General features: G+C 47.3%; 1 protein-coding gene across 2 annotated transcripts in view; it reads left to right on the forward strand.

Annotated features, from left to right (window-relative positions):
* Positions 1-4,029: 4,029 nt before the first annotated feature.
* PEDS1 (plasmanylethanolamine desaturase 1) overlaps positions 4,030-22,007 on the forward strand; it is an 87,438-nt gene continuing 69,460 nt past the window's right edge. The window contains exon 1 of one of the 2 annotated variants that reach the window (XM_063958938.1): positions 4,030-4,320. In XM_063958938.1, the coding sequence (XP_063815008.1) occupies positions 4,092-4,320 (229 nt within the window). In that variant the 5' untranslated portion in view covers positions 4,030-4,091. The remainder of the gene's footprint in view (positions 4,321-22,007) is intronic. The other variant, XM_063958937.1, reaches the window with a different exon arrangement.

Raw genomic sequence — 22,007 nt, forward strand, 5'->3', positions numbered from 1 at the left:
AAGAGACACCCTTGTCCGTGGCGATAAGGTTATCCACTGATGCATCTGCAGATGCGATCCGGACCATTTGTCCAGCAGATCCCACTGAAAAGTTCGTGCGTGGAATCTGCCGAATGGAATCGCTTCGTAAGAAGCCACCATCTTTCCCAGGACTCTTGTGCATTGATGCACAGACACTTTTCCTGGTTTTAGGAGGTTCCTGACAAGTTCGGATAACTCCCTGGCTTTCTCCTCCGGAAGAAACACCTTTTTCTGAACCGTGTCCAGAATCATTCCCAGGAACAGCAGACGTGTCGTCGGGTTCAATTGAGATTTTGGAAAATTCAGAATCCACCCGTGCTGTTGCAGCACTACTTGGGTTAGTGCTACTACGTCTTCCAGCTGTTCTCTGGACCTTGCCCTTATCAGGAGATCGTCCAAGTAAGGGATAATTAATACGCCTTTTCTTCGCAGAAGAAACATCATCTCGGCCATTACCTTGGTAAAGACCCGAGGTGCCGTGGACAATCCAAACGGCAGCGTCTGAAACTGATAATGACAGTTTTGCACCACGAACCTGAGGTACCCTTGGTGTGAAGGGCAAATTGGGACATGCAGGTAAGCATCCTTGATGTCCAGGGACACCATAAAGTCCCCTTCTTCCAGATTCGCTATCACTGCTCTGAGTGACTCCATCTTGAACTTGAATTTTTGTATGTACAGGTTCAAAGATTTCAGATTTAGAATAGGTCTTACCGAGCCGTCCGGCTTCGGTACCACAAATAGCGTGGAGTAATACCCCTTTCCCTGTTGTAGGAGGGGTACCTTGACTATCACCTGCTGAGAAAACAGCTTGTGAATGGCTTCCAATACCGTCGCCCTGTCTGAGGGAGACGTTGGCAAAGCAGACTTTAGGAACCGGCGAGGGGGAGACTTCTCGAATTCCAACCTGTAACCCTGAGATACTACCTGCAGGATCCAGGGGTCCACCTGTGAGCAAGCCCACTGCGCGCTGAAATTCTTGAGTCGACCCCCCACCGCTCCTGAGTCCGCTTGTAAAGCCCCAGCGTCATGCTGAGGGCTTTGCAGAACCCGGGGAGGGCTTCTGTTCCTGGGAAGGAGCTGCTTGCTGTCCTCTCTTACCCTTTCCTCTGCCTCGGGGCAGATATGACTGTCCTTTTGCCCGCTTGTTCTTATAGGACCGAAAGGACTGCGGCTGAAAAGACGGTGTCTTTTTCTGTTGGGAGGGGGTCTGAGGTAAAAAGGTGGATTTCCCGGCAGTTGCCGTGGCCACCAGATCCGATAGACCCACGCCAAATAATTCCTCCCCTTTATACGGCAATACTTCCATATGCCGTTTGGAATCCGCATCACCTGACCACTGTCGCGTCCATAAACTTCTTCTGGCAGATATGGACATCGCACTTACTCTCGATGCCAGAGTGCAAATATCCCTCTGAGCATCTCGCATATAAAGAAAAGCATCCTTTAATTGCTCTAAAGTCAATAAAATACTGTCCCTATCCAGGGTATCAATATTTTCAGTCAGGGAATCCGACCAGACCACCCCAGCACTGCACATCCAGGCTGAGGCGATGGCTGGTCGCAGTATAACACCAGTATGTGTGTATATACTTTTTAGGGTAGTTTCCAGCCTCCTATCAGCTGGATCCTTGAGGGCGGCCGTATCAGGAGACGGTAACGCCACTTGTTTTGATAAGCGTGTGAGCGCCTTATCCACCCTAGGGGGTGTTTCCCAGCGCGCCCTAACCTCTGGCGGGAAAGGGTATAATGCCAATAACTTTTTTGAAATTAGCACTTTTCTATCTGGGTTAATCCACGCTTCATCACATACATCATTCAATTCCTCTGATTCAGGAAAAACTACAGGTAGTTTTTTCACACCCCACATAATACCCCTTTTTGTGGTACTTGCAGTATCAGAGATATGTAAAACCTCCTTCATTGCCGTGATCATATAACGTGTGGCCCTACTGAAAAATACGTTTGTTTCTTCACCGTCGACACTAGATTCAGTGTCCGTGTCTGGGTCTGGGTCTGTGTCGACCGACTGAGGTAAAGGGCGTTTTACAGCCCCTGACGGTGTCTGAGACGCCTGGGCAGGTACTAACTGGTTTGCCGGCCGTCTCATGTCGTCAACTGATTTTTGTAATGTGCTGACATTATCACGTAATTCCATAAACAAAGCCATCCATTCCGGTGTCGACTCCCTGGGGGGCGACATCACCATTACCGGCAATTGCTCTGCCTCCACACCAACATCGTCCTCATACATGTCGACACACACGTACCGACACACAGCAGACACACAGGGAATGCTCTATTGAAGACAGGACCCCACTAGCCCTTTGGGGAGACAGAGGGAGAGTTTGCCAGCACACACCCAAGCGCTATAATATATATGGGAACAACCCTATATAAGTGTTGTATCCTTATAGCAGCTTAAATATAGTAATATCGCCAAAAAAGTGCCCCCCCTCTCTGTTTTACCCTGTTTCTGTAGTGCAGTGCAGGGGAGAGTCCTGGGAGCCTTCCTCACAGCGGAGCTGAGCAGGAAAATGGCGCTGTGTGCTGAGGAGAATAAGCCCCGCCCCCTATTTCGGCGGGCTCTTCTCACGGAGTTTGTGAGATCTGGCAGGGGTTAAATACATCCATATAGCCTCAAGGGCTATATGTGATGTATTTTTAGCCATAAGAAAGGTATTATACATTGCTGCCCAGGGCGCCCCCCCCAGCGCCCTGCACCCTCAGTGACCGCTGTGTGAAGTGTGCTGACAACAATGGCGCACAGCTGCAGTGCTGTGCGCTACCTCATGAAGACTGAAAAGTCTTCTGCCGCCTGTTTCTGGACCTCTTCAATCTTCGGCATCTGCAAGGGGGGTCGGCGGCGCGGCTTCGGGACCGGACTCCATGGCTGGGCCTGTGTTCGATCCCTCTGGAGCTAATGGTGTCCAGTAGCCTAAGAAGCCAATCCATCCTGCACGCAGGTGAGTTCACTTCTCTCCCCTAAGTCCCTCGATGCAGTGAGCCTGTTGCCAGCAGGACTCACTGAAAATAAAAAACCTAAAAACTTTTTCTAAGCAGCTCTTTAGGAGAGCCACCTAGATTGCACCCTGCTCGGACGGGCACAAAAACCTAACTAAGGCTTGGAGGAGGGTCATAGGGGGAGGAGCCAGTGCACACCACCTGATCCTAAAGCTTTATTTTTGTGCCCTGTCTCCTGCGGAGCCGCTAATCCCCATGGTCCTGACGGAGTCCCAGCATCCACTAGGACGTCAGAGAAAAATAGTTGTCTTTCAATTAGGTGTTTAGTTTAAATCTAATATACACCATTGGGCTAAATTTAATATACACAAGCCGTACAGCCCAACATGACCCATTCCAGGAGGGACAAAATGCTGTATGCCTGGACTTTACTCTTAAGTTATTAACTAGTTAAACACAGGTGGCATCAATCATATATTAAGAAAAAAATCCAGGTAGAGAGCATTTCGTTCCTCCTGGAATGGGTCATATTGAGAGGTACTGGATGCACAATCTTATATTCAAACCCCCCCCCCCCCCCCCCTTTCCCGTCTAAAGTGCCCCAAGCACCCCAAGGCTTAACCCGGCCCTGCTGGCAATAACGTAGGGTAGAGTGTTGATGAGACCAGAGAAACAAGTTGACATGCGACTGAACAAAATGAATGTTTGTTCTACACTGTGGAAAGACTAGAGACAATCCCTAAGGTAGAAGGAGAATATGAAACACCAGTATTCATTCCAGAGTGACAGGCTAAAGCGCTTCCGGCTGCAACTCCTAGCAGTTGTCACATAGCGCTACATGGTTGCCGTGTAACACGGAGGACAGTGGGTGTGTGAGGAGGAGACGTGGTCCCTGTCACACGCAGCAACATCCATCCTCCAGTCATACGGGCAGCAGCCGCCCACTAAACTGTTTTCTGCGCCACCACCCATCCTCTATCCTCCGCCGCCCTCCTATTGGCCACATGTCACATGCATTCCTTACGTGACAGCTCGTTCATTGGCCCCGTCTCACGTTCCTGACTTCCGATTGGCTCAGGATTCCCGCCCCTTCCTTGACACTTCCAATGAGTCGCCGAGCGAGTGACCGTCGTGTCTCTGATTGGCTGGCCGGCAACATGGCGAGGAAGGCGCACGGAGGAGCCGACAGTGACCCCCGGCTCTGCCCGATGGCCGAGAAGGGAGAGCTGTCGGATAGCTGGCGGCACGAGCGGGCGGAGCCGGGAAAGGAAGGCAACCCGCGGTGGGGCCCGCAGCATGCTGGAGCCAAGGAGCTGGCTGAACTTTACTCGCCAGGTGAGCCAGGCAGCACGAAAGAGACGGACACACCCGGCGCTGACCACATGCCCACAGGCAACTGCTCTAGCTGGGTCCAAGCGTCCTCCTGGCACACAGCATAGCCGCTCCGTCACCTGAGGCCCCAGGTTGTGGTCACCTCGGGCTCAGTCCAGCATATGGACACTGCTCCCTAAGCTGCTGCAGAACATCCTCCTTACAGTCTTGCTGCTGCGGGTGGGGTGCTAGCAGTCTCCATGGCAACCGGTGCCATGATTGACAGGTGCCACTTCTAGGGTAGCCACCTCATCCTTTTAATTCTGGACACATATTAATTACACATGTTCTGTGGCTGACTGACTTCAAGACTCCATTTCACCTGGTTTTAATCAGCCACAGAACCTGTGTAATTACTGTGTCCAGAATTAAAGGGATGAGGTGGCAACCCTAGCCACTTCTAGAGGCCTGCTTGTTGCTGCACATGCCTCCACTGTACTCGGCAGCATCCCTAGTATGTTCCCATTACGTGGTGGAGTGCACTGCATAGCACTGGCACATTGCTGCCTGGCAGGCCTGGGGCTAGCTGTGTTCCCTCTTCTGTTCTTACTACGGTGCAAGTGACTTACACGGTCGGGGGGGGGGGGGGGACTCTATATACAAGAGCTGGCTGTAGAACCTGTTAGAAGGTCTTGTTACCACAAATCAATGATACATACTGACCTCTTATATTCCTGCTGGTGATATGCTGCACCCTTACATTCAGCATGAGGAATGTTGTCTGACAGTGTGTGTGCTCTGTGTCATCTTAAGAGAAACTTTCCAGTATATCTTCATTTTTATCTTTCATTATATTAGTCGTTCCCAATTTGTGTCATATTTAGTTCCATGTTTAGGCTATCTTCTACGGACTCATTTGGTTATCATGTTACATCTATCTAGCCTGCTCTGTTTATAGCCATATAACTCAACCCATAGGGGTCAATTCAATTCAGCAACTTATGAATAGCGCCGGGAATTAGCTCCCCACGCTGTTCAATTCAGCTGCTAGTTACCCGCAATTGTCGGGAATTCTTCTCTCATCCCCGGGGGATGAGAGAAGAAACCCGACAAAACTGCTGCCTCGCGGCCGGCGCAAGGCTGATTCTGTCGGGAATCAGCCTCGCGCCAGGGAGTTAAGTCGGAGAATGCCCGTTCTCCCGACAATTCAACCTGTTTAGTCGGCGAGAACGGGACATTGCCGACTTAACTGGAGCTGAATTGAATAGCGTCGGGAGCTAATTCCCGGCGCTATTCATAAATTGCCGAATTGAATTGACCCCATTGTCAGATTAATACCGTGACTTAATGTTCCAGTTTAAAAAAAATAAAAATCACTGTGCAAATAGATTGCAACTATGGGGTTTTGTCATCTCTGCTGGGGGCTTATGTCACTGGGAAGTTTACTGCTTATTTCTGAGCAGAGTTACACTTGAGACATAAATATAGTCACTAAATCAATTAAAGGAAAAAAATAAATACTAAATATATAAATATATATATATATATATATATATATATATATATATATATATATATATATATATAATTAGAATAATTAATTCAACAACACTCCCTCTGTTTAAATCAATTCAAAATAGCATTTGTTTCATGACCACCCATTTGTTGTGTTGTATGTTTGGAACTGTGCATATAATTATTATGTTTGCGGTAATATGACCTAAAAGAAGGACTTGTTTCAGCTAATCTAGTGTAGGCTTGAGTACGCAATCATTTATGTATCACCTGCAATTATTGGCCAATAACATTTTTGCCATAGATAAATGATAGGGTTTTATTTGGGCGTGAGCTTTGGCATGTATGTAGATTACAACTGGAAATGACTTCATGTTCTGTTGCTGTTACAATGTGTACAGTACAAATGTAGTGTTTGTAGAAATTGTACACAGTAGGTTTCTGGTTGAAAATTGTCTCCTGCTGAAGAGTAGGGGCAGCTTGTTTGTGTAGATCAGTGATACCCAACCTCTGTCCTCAAGGCACACAAATAGTAGAGGATTAAGCACAGGTGGTTAAATGAAAATAACTGAGGTACTAAGTAAATCACCGGTGCTTAAGTATGGCTGTCCTTAAAACCTGGACTGTTAGGGCGATATTCAATTGTTTATCGCTCCCAATCTCCTGTCTAAAGTGACATTTGATCGGTGGGGTAGAGCAATATTCAATCGTACATTTTTATCGCGCCTGATGTGGCCAGAGAGGTTCGGTTTAGCTGCTGTACACTGCTAAACCCAACCTCTCTGGGCACCTCACGCGCGATAAAAATGCACAATTGAATATTCCCCCCCCCCCCCCCCCCCCCAAGTAATGGGCGCAACGGTAAAAGTCCTGTTTAGGCGTTGAAATGGGTCACTTTTCGATCATTTCAGCTTGCCACCACCGGGGGAGGGGAACTTTGAGAGCTGAAATACAGGCGTCGGCAGCCGAACGGAACAACAATTGAATAGCTCTGTTGGGTGCCATCTACTGGCTGCCGGTGCCTAAATCAAATTAATATCGCCTTAGTGTTCCTTGAGGACCATGGTTGGGAAACGCTGCTCCTAACGGCTGTAACTTATAGGTGTGTTTTCAACTATTTTATATAGTACATATGTATTGCACATCTTTTCTTCCAATCTGTCAGGCTACACACAGCACTGACAATACATCTGGGTATGTCCCACCTCCAAAATTTTATCCGTGCTGTGTTGACTTGGGTCACTGTGCTCACTACCTCTTGAACTCTCACTCTCGGTTTTAAACTCTCTGGGGTTTATTTATGAAGAGTCTGGTTGTAAAACCTGGCACTTCTGAGTATGTTTATGTCTGATATTTAAAAGGGCAATGATTTTACTAGGTGTGTCTTGCTAGTAAAATCGTTGCTCTTTTAAAAACCTGCATAAACAAGCTCAGAATTGTCATGTTTTACAACTGAACTTTTCGTAAATAAACCCCTACACCCCTCCACCCTTCTACAAAACTTCAAACAGGCTCTCAAGACCAACTTCTTTATCATAGCCTTCCAGCTATCCTTCCGAACCTACTATTCCATTCTCCTTGCTCACTGTCTTTCCTCCTGTCTGCTCCTCACCTTTACAATGTAAGTTATTATGAGCAGGGCCCTCTTCCCTTATGTGCTCTTCTTTCCCTCACTTATACCATCAACTCCTCCCCGCGGATTGGGTTTTGCTGTAATTTAGGTATTCTACTGCTGAAGCAGCAGTGTTCATAAACCATTTCCTGTACTGGAAGTCACCTATTCTTGTTTTGTTAATACTTTGTAAGGTGCTGTGAACACTTTGTGGTGCTATATAAATTAAAATAATAGTATATACAGGACCTGTTAGCAGTTAAGCAATTAAGGGTTGTTATTATTATTATTATTGTTATTATTATTATTATTATCCTTTATTTCTCTAACGTCCTAGTGGATGCTGGGGACTCCGTAAAGACCATTTATTTATTTTATTATTTATTAACAGTTTCTTATATAGCGCAGCATATTCCGTTGCGCTTTACAATTAGAACAACAGTAATAGAACAAAACTGGGTAAAAACAGACAGACATAGAGGTAGGAAGGCCCTGCTCGCAAGCTTACAATCTATAGGGAAATAGGCATAGATACACAAGGATAGATGCTACCTATTGCATAATGGTCCACCAGATTGCTAGGTTCTAATGGGTTGTATGATGATACCCCACAAAGTTGGCCAAGTGTCAGGAGGGTGTGAGACTAAAGAAAGACAAGATATGTGATGTTATGAATACTCTACAGAGGATGTAATTGGATAGGGAAGCACTGAAGGTTATGTGGGTGGGTCTGGAATTTGATAGGCTTGTCTGAAGAGGTGAGTTTTCAGGGAACATTTAAAGGTTAGGAGACTAGAGGCGAGTCTTACTGTGCATGGGAGGGCATTCCACAGAGTGGGTGAAGCCCGGATAAAGTCCTGTAATTTTGAGTGTGGATGAGAGACGTAGATCTTGTGCAGAGCGGAGAGGTCGGGTAGGGAGATATTTTGAGATGAGTGAAGAGATGTATGTTGGTGCAGTTTGGTTAATAGCCTTGTATGTGAGTAAAAGTATTTTATATTTAATACGGTAGAATACCGGTAACCAATGGAGGGACTGACAGAGCGGATCTGCAGACGATGAACGTCTGGCAAGGAAGATTAGCCTCGCAGCTGCATTCAAAATGGATTGTAGTGGTGAGAGCCTATGTTTGGGAAGACCGGTCAGGAGACTATTACAATAATCAATGCGGGAGATAATGAGAGCATGGATTAGAATTTTTGCTGTGTCTTGTGTAAGATATGGTCGTATTTTGGATATGTTTCTTAGATGTATGTAACATGATCTTGAGACAGATTGAATGTGGGTAACAAAGGACAGTTCAGAGTCAAGAATGACACCTAGGCAGCGAGCTTGTGGGGTAGGGGTGATTGCCGAGTTCTCAACAGTAAAAGAGATATCAGGTTGGAAACTACTATTGGCCGGTGGAAATATAATTAATTCTGTTTTGGAAATATTAAGTTTGAGGTGGCGAGATGTCATCCAAGATGAAATGGCAGAAAGGCATTCAGTGACACGGCCCAATACAGATGGTGACAAATCAGGGGAGGATAGGTAGATTTGAGTATCAGCCGCATACAGATGGTACTGAAATCTGAAAGAGTTGATTAGTTTGCCAAGAGATGTGGTATAGATAGAGAAAAGCAGAGGACCTAGGACTGAGCCTTGCGGTACTCCAACTGAGAGAGGTAGCGAAGGAGAGGTGGAATCAGAGAAACGAACACTGAAGGAGCGATTAGGTAGGTAGGATGAGAACCAAGAAAGGGCTGTGTCCTGAATACCTAGGGATTGTAGTGTTTGTATGAGAAGAGAGTGGTCAACAGTGTCAAAAGCAGCAGAGAGATCAAGGAGAATAAGTAGAGAGTAATGTCCTTTAGATTTAGCAGTGACCAAATCATTCACTACCTTGGTCAATGCTGTCTCTGTGGAGTGTTGGGCACGAAATCCTGACTGAACTGGGTCCAGTAGGTTGTGTGACTTAAAGTGTGTGAGGCGAGTGTAGGCAAGTCTCTCAAGTAGCTTGGAGGGGCATGGGAGCTGAGAGATGGGACGGTAGTTAGAGAGAGAGTTCAGGTCAGAGTTTTGTTTTTTCAGAATGGGAGTAATCGCTGCATGCTTGTATAGAGAAGGAAAGATACCAGTAGACAGGGAGAGATTACAGATTTTCGTTAAGGTTGGGATGAGCACAGTAGACAGAGCTTTACTAATTTGTGAGGGTATAGAGTCAAGGGGAGAGGTATTAGAGTAGGCAGATGAAAAGAGTGCAGATACTTCATCTTCATTTGTTTGATCAAAGGAAGAGAAGGTGTTAGAGGGTTCAGGCAGGGAATTGAGCAGGTCACTTGCTGTGGAAGAGCATACCATTTCATTTCGGATCTTGTCAATCTTGTCCTTGAAATAGGAAGCAAGATCTTGCGCACTGACAGTGTCTGGTGGGTTAGGTGAGGGAGGGACAAGAAGTGATTTAAATGTATTAAAAAGTCGCTTGGGGTTAGAGGCTTGAGCAGAGATGAGAGATTGAAAATATGTTTGTTTGGCAGTGTCCAGAGCATTACGATAAGAGTGGTAGGTGGTCTTATATGTGAGAAAGTCACTTGAACTACGAGATTTACGCCACTGGCGTTCAACTTTACGTGAGAGTTTTTGTAAGTGTCTAGTGTGTTTAGAGTGCCACGGTTGACATCTAAGTCTACGTGGAGTGTGATGGGTAGCTGGAGCCACTTCATCAAGTGCTGTTTCTAGAGTTTGGTTAAGGTGTGACACAGCAGTCTCTGGAGAGGTGAATGTAGAAATTGGTGAGAGCAGTGGTTGCAGAGAGGTAGATAGTTGTTGAAAATTAATAGCGTTAATATTTCTGCGGGTAAGAGGTGTCCTTGTAGACTTTAGGGACATTGAGTTTGAAGTAATGGAGGAGAGCATGCAGGTGATATGGTTGTGATCTGAGAGAGGGAAAGGAGTGTTAGTGAGTTCAGAAACAGAGCATAGTCTGGTGAATACAAGATCAAGGCAGTGGCCCTCCTGATGAGTAGGGGAGTCAGTCCATTGGGAGAGGCCAAGAGAGGAGGTTAGAGAGAGTAGTTTAGAGGCATGGGGAGATTGTGGACTGTCAATAGAGAGATTGAAATCGCCCATAATGATGGTGGAGATGTCAGAGGATAGAAAGTGAGGGAGCCAAGCAGAAAAATCTTCCAGAAACTTTTTGGGTTGCCCAGGTGGGCGATAGATAGCTGCAACACGCAGAGAGAAAGGGGTGAAAATCCTGATAGAGTGTACTTCAAAGGATGTAAATGTGAGTGAGGGTACAGGTGGTAAAACGATGTGCGTGTAAGTTTTGGACAGTAATATTCCAACACCACCTCCTTTAATGTTACCAGGCCTGGGGGTGTGTGTGAAGTGGAGGCCACCATGTGACAGTGCTGCAGGGGAGGCAGTGTCTGATTGTGTGAGCCATGTTTCTATTATGGCTAGCATATTGAATTTTTTGCTATGAAAAGGTCATGAATAGCTGTTAATTTGTTGCAAACAGAGCGTGCATTCCATAAAGCACATTTTAGTGACTTGGAGGTAGATGGGAGACATGTGATGTTGATAAGGTTTGTTGGTTTTATATTCCGTTGTGAATCAGCTGAATGTGAGCGTGGTATGTGGATGGGACCTGGATTTGGGGATATGTCACCAGCTAGTAGAAGCAGAAGAAGAGAGAGATAGGTATAGTTGGGGGAGGTGTGTGATAGTTTCTTATGGTGACAGGTTGAGGATGTGACAGTTAGTGTACATAGGTTAAAAGCTCATGAGTGTTAATAAGAGGGGAGTGGATTAGTGAGGCTGCAATGTGTACAGAGCGATACATAACAGGAATAGTGAAGGACAATGTCATTTTATAGAGGATACCATGAAGTGCTATAAGGAAAAACAGTTTGTGGAGCATGGTGTTTTTAAAGAGAAAAGTCTAGCTAGGAAAATGCTTATGGAAAATGTTAGTTAAATGGTAGATTTACCTGCTTTCCAATGTTTTTCAATGTTTGTTCAACTGTTGGTTTAACTGTTCTTTTTAAAATTTCTTAACTCTGTAATTTCCAAACTTCGTAAATTTCTAAACTCTGACAACTGCCCCCGCAGACAACTGCCCCATAACTGAATGCTAACATATACTAGTTCTAATTAACAAAGGCTTCAGCTAAAGCCAATTGGACATCTAATCAAAGGGCTTAAATTACCCTGTGTTAAGTAAACACCAGTCCATGTATGCTAATAAACTCCACTCCACTGACCAACATCTATACAAGAGATAATATCAGCTATAAGCAAGTACTAATATTATACAAATACTATTACATACACTGCTAAATTATACATTGGTGTGAATACAGATCAAGAGTTATAGGGGTATATGCAATTGCGGTCGAATTCCCGAAATTGTCGAAAAACGGGACTTTTTTGCCAAAAAAAAAAAAACCTACAATGCAATTCAGTACTTTCCGTCAAAAAAACGGACTTTCAAAATTCGACTTTTTGAAATTCGACATTTGTCAAATTCGACTTTTCTGCAATGGTACAAATGCGGCAATTCGACAAAAGTATATTCAATTGAAGTTTGGAAATTCGACAACAGTGCTTTTATACAGTAAATTCGTCATTTTCAATCTGCCACACTTTGGTGGGTGAATCTAATAAAAAAAAATTAAAACGTGTTTTTTTTTATTGGTAATAGCATATCTATTTATATTAGAAGGGATTAGGTACTCGGTTTGTCTTTTTGGGAGGCACAAGTATTATTTATATATTTTTTTATTTTTTTTTATTTTTTTTATTTTTTAGATGGAATGGTAAAATCCCGGAAAAAAATGGCGTGGGGTCCCCCCTCCAAAGCATAACCAGCCTCGGGCTCTTCGAGCCGGTCCTGGTTCTAAAAATCCGGGGGGAAAATGGACAGGGGATCCCCCGTATTTTTAAAACCAGCACCGGGTTCTGCGCCTGGTGCAAAAAATACGGGGGACAAAAAGAGTAGGGGTCCCCCGTATTTTTTACACCAGCATCGGGCTCCACTAGCTGGACAGATAATGCCACAGCCGGGGGTCACTTTTATACAGCGCCCTGCGGCCGTGGCATTAAATATCCAACTAGTCACCCCTGGCCGGGGTACCCTGGGGGAGTGGGGACCCCTTCAATCAAGGGGTCCCCCCCCAGCCAACCAAGGGCCAGGGGTGAAGCCAGAGGCTGTCCCCCCCCCCCCCATCCAAGGGCTGCGGATGGGAGGCTGATAGCCTTGAGAAAATGTAAAGAATATTGTTTTCTCTGACGTCCTAAGTGGATGCTGGGGACTCCGTCAGGACCATGGGGAATAGCGGCTCCGCAGGAGACAGGGCACAAAAGTAAAAGCTTTAGGATCAGGTGGTGTGCACTGGCTCCTCCCCCTATGACCCTCCTCCAAGCCTCAGTTAGGTTTTTGTGCCCGGCCGAGAAGGGTGCAATCTAGGTGGCTCTCCTAAAGAGCTGATTAGAGTAAAAGTTTTCTTAGGTTTTTTATTTTCAGTGAGTCCTGCTGGCAACAGGCTCACTGCATCGAGGGACTTAGGGGAGAAGAAGTGAACTCGCCTGCGTGCAGGATGGATTGGCTTCTTAGGCTACTGGACACTAGCTCCAGAGGGACGATCACAGGTACAGCCTGGATGGGTCACCGGAGCCGCGCCGCCGACCCCCTTGCAGATGCTGAAGAGAGAAGAGGTCCAGAAATCGGCGGCTGAAGACTTCCCAGTCTTCTTAAGGTAGTGCACAGCACTGCAGCTGTGCGCCATTGCTCTCAGCACACTTCACACCAACGGTCACTGAGGGTGCGGGGCGCTTGGGGGGCGCCCTGGGCAGCAATGAAAGTACCTATGCTGGCTAAAAATACATCACATATAGCCCCTGGGGCTATATGGATGTATTTAACCCCTGCCAGGTTGTCAGAAAAACGGGAGAAGAAGCCCGCCGAAAAGGGGGCGGGGCCTATTCTCCTCAGCACACAGCGCCATTTTCCCTCACAGAACTGCTGGTGGGAAGGCTCCCAGGCTCTCCCCTGCACTGCACTACAGAAACAGGGTTAAAACAGAGAGGGGGGGCATTTTTGTGGCGATATTATTACATATTAAGATGCTATAAGGGAAAACACTTATATAAGGTTGTCCCTGTAAAATTATAGCGTTTTGGTGTGTGCTGGCAAACTCTCCCTCTGTCTCCCCAAAGGGCTAGTGGGGTCCTGTCCTCTATCAGAGCATTCCCTGTGTGTGTGCTGTGTGTCGGTACGTGTGTGTCGACATGTATGAGGACGATGTTGGTGAGGAGGCGGAGCAATTGCCTGTAATGGTGATGTCACTCTCTAGGGAGTCGACACCGGAATGGATGGCTTATTTAGGGAATTACGTGATAATGTCAACAAGCTGCAAGGTCGGTTGACGATATGAGACGGCCGGCAAACCAATTAGTACCTGTCCAGGCGTCTCAAACACCGTCAGGGGCTTTAAAACGCCCATTACCTCAGTCGGTCGACACAGACACGGACACTGACTCCAGTGTCGACGGTGAAGAAACAAACGTATTTTCCATTAGGGCCACACATGTTAAGGGCAATGAAGGAGGTGTTACATATTTCTGATACTACAAGTACCACAAAAAAGGGTATTATGTGGGGTGTGAAAAAACTGCCTGTAGTTTTTCCTGAATCAGATAAATTAAATGAAGTGTGTGATGATGCGTGGGTTTTCCCCGATAGAAAATTAAAGACGCTCACACGCTTATCAAAACAAGTGGCGTTACCGTCTCCAGATACGGCCGCCCTCAAGGAGCCAGCTAATAGGAGGCTGGAAAATATCCTAAAAAGTATATACACACATACTGGTGTTATACTGCGACCAGCGATCGCCTCAGCCTGGATGTGCAGCGCTGGGGTGGCTTGGTCGGATTCCCTGACTGAAAATATTGATACCCTTGACAGGGACAGTATTTTATTGACTATAGAGCATTTAAAGGATGCATTTCTATATATACGAGATGCACAGAGGGATATTTGCAATCTGGCATCAAGAGTAAGTGCGATGTCCATGTCTGCCAGAAGATGTTTATGGACACGACAGTGGTCAGGTGATGCAGATTCCAAACGGCACATGTAAGTATTGCCGTATAAAGGGGAGGAGTTATTTGGGGTCGGTCCATCGGACCTGGTGGCCACGGCAACAGCTGGAAAATCCACTTTTTTACCCCAAGTCACATCTCAGCAGAAAAAGACACCGTCTTTTCAGCCTCAGTCCTTTCGTCCCCATAAGGGCAAGCGGGCAAAAGGCCAGTCATATCTGCCCAGGGGTAGAGGAACAGAAGAAGACTGCAGCAGGCAGCCCCTTCCCAGGAACAGAAGCCCTCCACCGCTTCTGCCAAGTCCTCAGCATGACGCTGGTGCCGTACAAGCGGACTCAGGTGCGGTGGGGGGAGTCGTCTCAAGAGTTTCAGCGCGCAGTGGGCTCACTCGCAAGTGGACCCCTGGATCCTACAAGTAGTATCCCAGGGGTACAGATTGGAAATTCGAGACGTCTCCCCCTCGCAGGTTCCTGAAATCTGCTTTACCAACGTCTCCCTCCGACAGGGAGGCATTATTGGAAACAATTCACAAGCTGTATTCCCAGCAGGTGATAATCAAAGTACCCCTCCTACAACAAGGAAAGGGGTATTATTCCACACTATTTGTGGTACTGAAGCCAGACGGCTCGGTGAGATCTATTCTAAATCTGAAATCTTTGAACACTTACATACAAAGGTTCAAATCAAGATGGAGTCACTCAGAGCAGTGATAGCGAACCAGGAAGAAGGGGACTATATGGTGTCCCTGGACATCAAGGATGCTTACCTCCATGTCCCAAATTGCCCTTCTCACCAAGGGTACCTCAGGTTCGTGGTACAGAACTGTCACTATCAGTTTCAGACGCTGCCGTTTGGATTGTCCACGGCACCCCGGGTCTTTACCAAGGTAATGGCCGAAATGATGATTCTTCTTCAAAGAAAAGGCGTCTTAATTATCCCTTTCTTGGACGATCTCCTGATAAGGGGAAGGTCCAGAGAACAGTTGGAGGTCGGAGTAGCACTATCTCAAGTAGTTCTACGACAGCACGGGTGGATTCTAAATATTCCAAAATCGCAGCTGATTCCGACGACACGTCTGCTGTTACTAAGGATGATTCTGGACACAGTCCAGAAAAAGGTGTTTCTCCCGGAGGAGAAAGCCTGGGAGTTATCCGAGCTAGTTAGGAACCTCCTAGAACCAGGCCAAGTGTCAGTGCATCAATGCACAAGAGTCCTGGGAAATATGGTGGCTTCTTACGAAGCGATTCCATTCGGCAGATTTCAGGAAAGAATTTTTCAGTGGGATCTGCTGGACGAATGGTCCGGATCGCATCTTCAGATGCATCAGCGGATAATCCTGTCTCCAAGGACAAGGGTGTCTCTTCTGTGGTGGCTGCAGAGTGCTCATCTACTAGAGGGCAGCAGATTCGGCATTCAGGACTGGGTCCTGGTGACCACGGATGCCAGCCTGAGAGGCTGGAGAGCAGTCACACAGGGAAGAAATTTCCAAGGAGTGTGGTCAAGTCTGGAGACTTCTCTCCACATAAATATACTGGAGCTAAGGGCAATTTACAATGCTCTGAGCCTAGGAAGACCTCTGCTTCAAAGTCAACCGGTGCTGATCCAGTCGGACAACATCACGGCAGTCGCCCACGTAAACAGACAGGGCGGCACAAGAAGCAGGAGGGCAATGGCAGCAAGGATTCTTCGCTGGGCGAAAAATCATGTGATAACACTGTTAGCGGTGTTCATTCCGGGAGTGGACAACTGGGAAGCAGACTTCCTCAGCAGGCACGACCTCCACCCGGGAGAGTGGAGACTTCATCTGGAAGTCTTCCACATGATTGTGAACCGTTGGGAAAGACCAAAGGTGGACATGATGGCGTCCCGTCTGAACAAAAAACTGGACAGGTATTGCGCCAGGTCAAGAGACCCTCAGGCAATAGCTGGGACGCTCTGGTAACACCGTGGGTGTACCAGTCGGTGTATGTGTTCCCTCCTCTGCCTCTCATACCCAATGGTACTGAGAATTATAAGAAGGAGAGGAGTAAGAACTATACTCGTGGCTCCGGATTGGCCAAGAAGGACTTGGTACCCGGAACTTCAAGAGATACTAAGAAGGGACTTGCTTCAGCAAGGATCATGTCTGTTCCAAGACTTACCGCGGCTGCGTTTGACGGCATGGCGGTTGAACGCCGGATCCTAAAGGAAAAAGGCATTCCGGAAGAGGTCATCCCTACCCTGGTCAGAGCCAGGAAGGAGGTGACCACACAACATTATCACCGCATTTGGCGAAAATATGTTGCATGGTGTGAGGCCAGGAAGGCCCCCACGGAGGAATTTCAACTCGGTCGATTCCTACATTTCCTGCAAACAGGAGTGTCTATGTGCCTCAAATTGGGGTCCATTAAGGTTCAAATTTCGGCCCTGTCGATTTTCTTCCAGAAAGAATTGGCTTCAGTTCCTGAAGTCCAGAAGTTTGTCAAGGGAGTACTGCATATACAACCCCCTTTTGTGCCTCCAGTGGCACTGTGGGATCTCAACGTAGTTCTGGGATTCCTCAAATCACATTGGTTTAAACCGCTCAAATCTGTGGATTTGAAATATCTCACATGGAAAGTGACCATGCTGTTGGCCCTGGCCTCGGCCAGGCGAGTGTCAGAATTGGCGGCTTTGTCTCACAAAAGCCCATATCTGATTGTCCATTCGGACAGGGCAGAGCTGCGGACTCGTCCTCAGTTTCTCCCTAAGGTGGTGTCAGCGTTTCACCTGAACCAGCTTATTGTGGTACCTGCGGATACTAGGGACTTGGAGGACTCCAAGTTGCTAGATGTTGTCAGGGCCCTGAAAATATATGTTTCCAGGACGGCTGGAGTCGGGAAAACTGACTTGCTGTTATCCTGTATGCACCCAACAAACGGGGTGCTCTTGCTTCTAAGCAGACGATTGCTAGTTGGATGTGTAGTACAATTCAGCTTGCACATTCTGTGGCAGGCCTGCCACAGCCAAAATATGTAAATGCCCATTCCACAAGGAAGGTGGGCTCATCTTGGGTGGCTGCCCGAGGGGTCTCGGCTTTACAACTTTGCCGAGCTGCTACTTGGTCAGGGGCACACCCTGGCTGAGGAGGACCTGGAGTTCTCTCACTCGGTGCTGCAGAGTCATCCGCACTCTCCCGCCCGTTTGGGAGCTTTGGTATAATCCCCATGGTCCTGACGGAGTCCCCAGCATCCACTTAGGACGTCAGAGAAAATAAGAATTTACTTACCGATAATTCTATTTCTCGTAGTCCGTAGTGGATGCTGGGCGCCCATCCCAAGTGCGGATTGTCTGCAATGCTTGTACATAGTTATTGTTACAAAAATCGGGTTATTATTGTTGTGAGCCATCTTTTCAGAGGCTCCGCTGTTATCATGCTGTTAACTGGGTTCAGATCACAGGTTGTACAGTGTGATTGGTGTGGCTGGTATGAGTCTTACCCGGGATTCAAAATCCTTCCTTATTGTGTACGCTCGTCCGGGCACAGTGTCCTAACTGAGGCTTGGAGGAGGGTCATAGGGGGAGGAGCCAGTGCACACCACCTGATCCTAAAGCTTTTACTTTTGTGCCCTGTCTCCTGCGGAGCCGCTATTCCCCATGGTCCTGACGGAGTCCCCAGCATCCACTACGGACTACGAGAAATAGAATTATCGGTAAGTAAATTCTTATTTTTTCCTGTAGTACTACAAGTCCCAGCAAGCCTCCCCCCGCAAGCTGGTACTTGGAGAACCACAAGTACCAGCATGCGGGAGTAAAACGGGCCCGCTGGTACCTGTAGTACTACTGGAAAAAAATACCCAAATAAAAACAGGAGACACACACCTTGAGAGTAAAACTTTATTGCACACCTGCCGACACACACATACTTACCTATGTTGACCCGCCGACTGCCACGTCTCCTGATCCGACGATCCGGGGTACCTGTGAATCAAATTATACTCGCCTCAATCCAGTGTCCAGATATAAATCCTCGTACTTGGCAAAAAAACAAACCGCATACCCGGACCACGGACTGAAAGGGGTCCCATGTTTACACATAAGACCCCTTTCCCCGAATGCCGGGACCCCACGTGACTGCTGTCACCGAGGTCCCTTCTGCCAATCTGCGAGCGCAACGTCCTGGCACTCTGCTGATTGGCTGCACGTCTGAGCTGTCAGACAGCGCCTCGCAAAGCCTCTCCATTATACTCAATGGTGGGTACTTTGCGTCAGCGGTGAGGTCACCCGCGGTCAGCGGCTGACCGCGGGTAACCCCACCGCTACCCGCAAAGTTCCCACCATTGAAAGTAATGGAGAGGCTTTGCGATGCGCTGTCTGAGGTCACACGCGCATACAGCCAATCAGGTGAGTGCAACGAAGTAGCGCTTCCTGATTGGCTGAAGGGACCTCGGTGACAGGAGTCACGTGGTGTCCCGGCATTCGGGGAAAGGGGTCTCATGTGTAAACATGGGACCCCTTACAGTCCGCTGGTTCGGCTGTTCGTTTTCTTTTTTTGCCAAGTACGAGGATTTATATCTGGACACTGGATTGAGGTGAGTATAATTTGATTCACAGGTACCCCGGATCGTCGGATCAGGAGACGTGGCAGTCGGCGGGTCAACATAGGTAAGTATGTGTGTGTCGGCAGGTGTGCAATAAAGTTTTACTCTCAAGGTGTGTGTCTCCTGTTTTTATTTGGGTATGTTTTTTCCAGTAGTACTACAGGTACCAGGCCCGTTTTTCTCCCGCATGCTGGTACTTGTGGTTCTCCAAGTACCAGCTTGCGGGGGAGGCTTGCTGGGACTTGTAGTACTACAGGAAAAAACAATATTCTTTACATTTTCTCAAGGCTATCAGCCTCCCATCCGCAGCCCTTGGATGGGGGGGACAGCCTCGAGCTTCCCCCCCTGGCCCTTGGGTGGCTGGGGGGGGACCCCTTGATTGAAGGGGTCCCCACTCCCCCAGGGTACCCCGGCCAGGGGTGACTAGTTGGATATTTAATGCCACGGCCGCAGGGCACTGTATAAAAGTGACCCCCGGCTGTGGCATTATCTGTCCAGCTAGTAGAGCCCAATGCTGGTGTAAAAAATACGGGGGACCCCTACTCTTTTTGTCCCCCGTATTTTTTGCACCAGGCGCAGAGCCCGGTGCTGGTTTTAAAAATACGGGGGATCCCCTGTCCATTTTTCCCCCGGATTTTTAGAACCAGGACCAGCTCGAAGAGCCCGAGGCTGGTTATGCTTTGGAGGGGGGACCCCACGCCATTTTTTTCCTAGTTTTTTCCCGTTTTTAAAAAAACGGAACAAATCCGTCAAATCGGCCGTTTTTCGGCAACGGGATTGTCTAATCCGTTTTTTATTGCATATGGTCAATTTCGGCACCCACTTGCCGAAATTAGACTGTCGAATTGAAAAACGGCCGATAATTTGCCGCGATTCGCCGCTAATTGCATATACCCCATAGTTTGCAGGAATCATCAAGCAGAAATCACATACATTTAAAATACAGATGAAGATGTTTGTGGGTTAATGCAGAGGTGCAGGAATCATCAAGCAGAAATCACATACCTGTGAGATGAAAAGATATATAGAAAGCTGATCAGTCCATATTCAGTGAGATAGATGTAGACTAACTGTTGGTTTAACTATTCTTTTTAAAATTTCCTAACTATTGTATTTTCCAAACTTCGTAAATTTCTAAACTCTGACAACTGCCCCCGCAGACAACTGCCCCATAACTGAATGCTAACATATACTAGTTCTAATTAACAAAGGCTTCAGCTAAAGCCAATTGGACATCTAATCAAAGGGCTTAAATTACCCTGTGTCAAGTAAACACCAGTACATGCATGCTAATAAACTCCACTCCACTGACCAACATCTATACAAGAGATAATATCAGCTATAAGCAAGTACTAATATTATACAAATACTATTACATACACTGCTAAATTATACATTGGTGTGAATACAGATCAAGAGTTATAGTTTGCAGGAATCATCAAGCAGAAATCACATACATTTAAAATACAGATGAAGATGTTTGTGGGTTAATGCAGAGGGGCAGGAATCATCAAGCTGAAATCGCATACATTTAAAATACAGCTGAAGATGTTTGTGGGTTAATGCAGAGGTGCAGGAATCATCAAGCAGAAATCACATACATTTAAAATACAGCTGAAGATGTTTGTGGGGAATAGACGGGCTCCGCAGGAGACATGGGCACTTTAAGAAAGAATTTAGATTCTGGTGTGCTCTGGCTCCTCCCTCTATGTCCCTCCTCCAGACCTCAGTTTGAATCTGTGCCCGGACGAGCTGGGTGCTTTTCAGTGAGCTCTCCTGAGCTTGCTGTGAGAAAGTATTTTGTTAGGTTTTTTTATTTTCAGGGAGCTCTGCTGGCAACAGACTCCCTGCATCGTGGGACAGAGGGGAGAGAAGCAGCCCTACTCTCTGAAGCTAGGTCCTGCTTCTTAGGCTACTGGACACCATTAGCTCCAGAGGGATCGTACACAGGATCTCACCCTCGTCGTCCGATCCCAGAGCCGCGCCGCCGTCCCCCTCGCAGAGCCGGAAGACAGAAGCCGGGTGAGTATGAGAAGCAAGAAGACTTCGAAATCGGCGGCAGAAGACTCCGGTCTTCACTGAGGTAAAGCACAGCACTGCAGCTGTGCGCCATTGCTCCCACACACCTCACATACTCCGGTCACTGTAAGAGTGCGGGGCGCAGGGGGGGGGGGGGGGTGGTCCTGGGCAGCATTTGGACCTCTTTTTGGCTAAAGTGAACATATATACAGTTGGACACTGTATATATGTATGAGCCCCCTGCCAAGAAAATACATATTTAAGCGGGACAGAAGCCCGCGGCGTCGAGGGGACGGGGCTTCTTCCTCAGCACTCACCAGCGCCATTTTTTCTCCACAGCTCCGCTGAGAGGGAGCTCCCCAGGCTCTCCCCTGCAGATGCACGGTAGAAGAGGGTAAAAAGAGAGGGGGGGCACATAATTAGGCGCAAAAATCAATATAACAGCAGCTACTGGGTTAACATTAAGTTACTGTGTTATTCCTGGGTTTATAGTGCTGGGGTGTGTGCTGGCATACTCTCTGTCTCTCCAAAGGGCCTTGTGGGGGAACGGTCTTCAAAAAGGGCATTCCCTGTGTGTGTGGTGTGTCGGTACGCTTGTGTCGACATGTTTGACGAAGGCTATGTGGAAGCAGAGCGGGAGCAAATGAATGTGGTGTCTCCGCCGACGGCGCCGACACCTGATTGGATGGATATGTGGAAGGTTTTAAATGATAATGTTAATTCCTTGCATAAAAGGTTGGAAAAAGCTAAAGCCTCAGGACAGTCAGGGTCAGCCCGTGCCTGATCCTATGTCGCAGAGGCCGTCAGGGTCTCAGAAGCGCCCACTATCCCAAATTGTTGACACAGATACCGACATGGATTATTACAATTATGCAAAGTTACAGCCAAAATTGGCTAAATCCATCTGTTATATGATT

The sequence above is a fragment of the Pseudophryne corroboree genome, chromosome 3, assembly GCF_028390025.1.
Source record: "Pseudophryne corroboree isolate aPseCor3 chromosome 3, aPseCor3.hap2, whole genome shotgun sequence".
In the NCBI taxonomy this organism is placed as follows: domain Eukaryota; kingdom Metazoa; phylum Chordata; class Amphibia; order Anura; family Myobatrachidae; genus Pseudophryne; species Pseudophryne corroboree.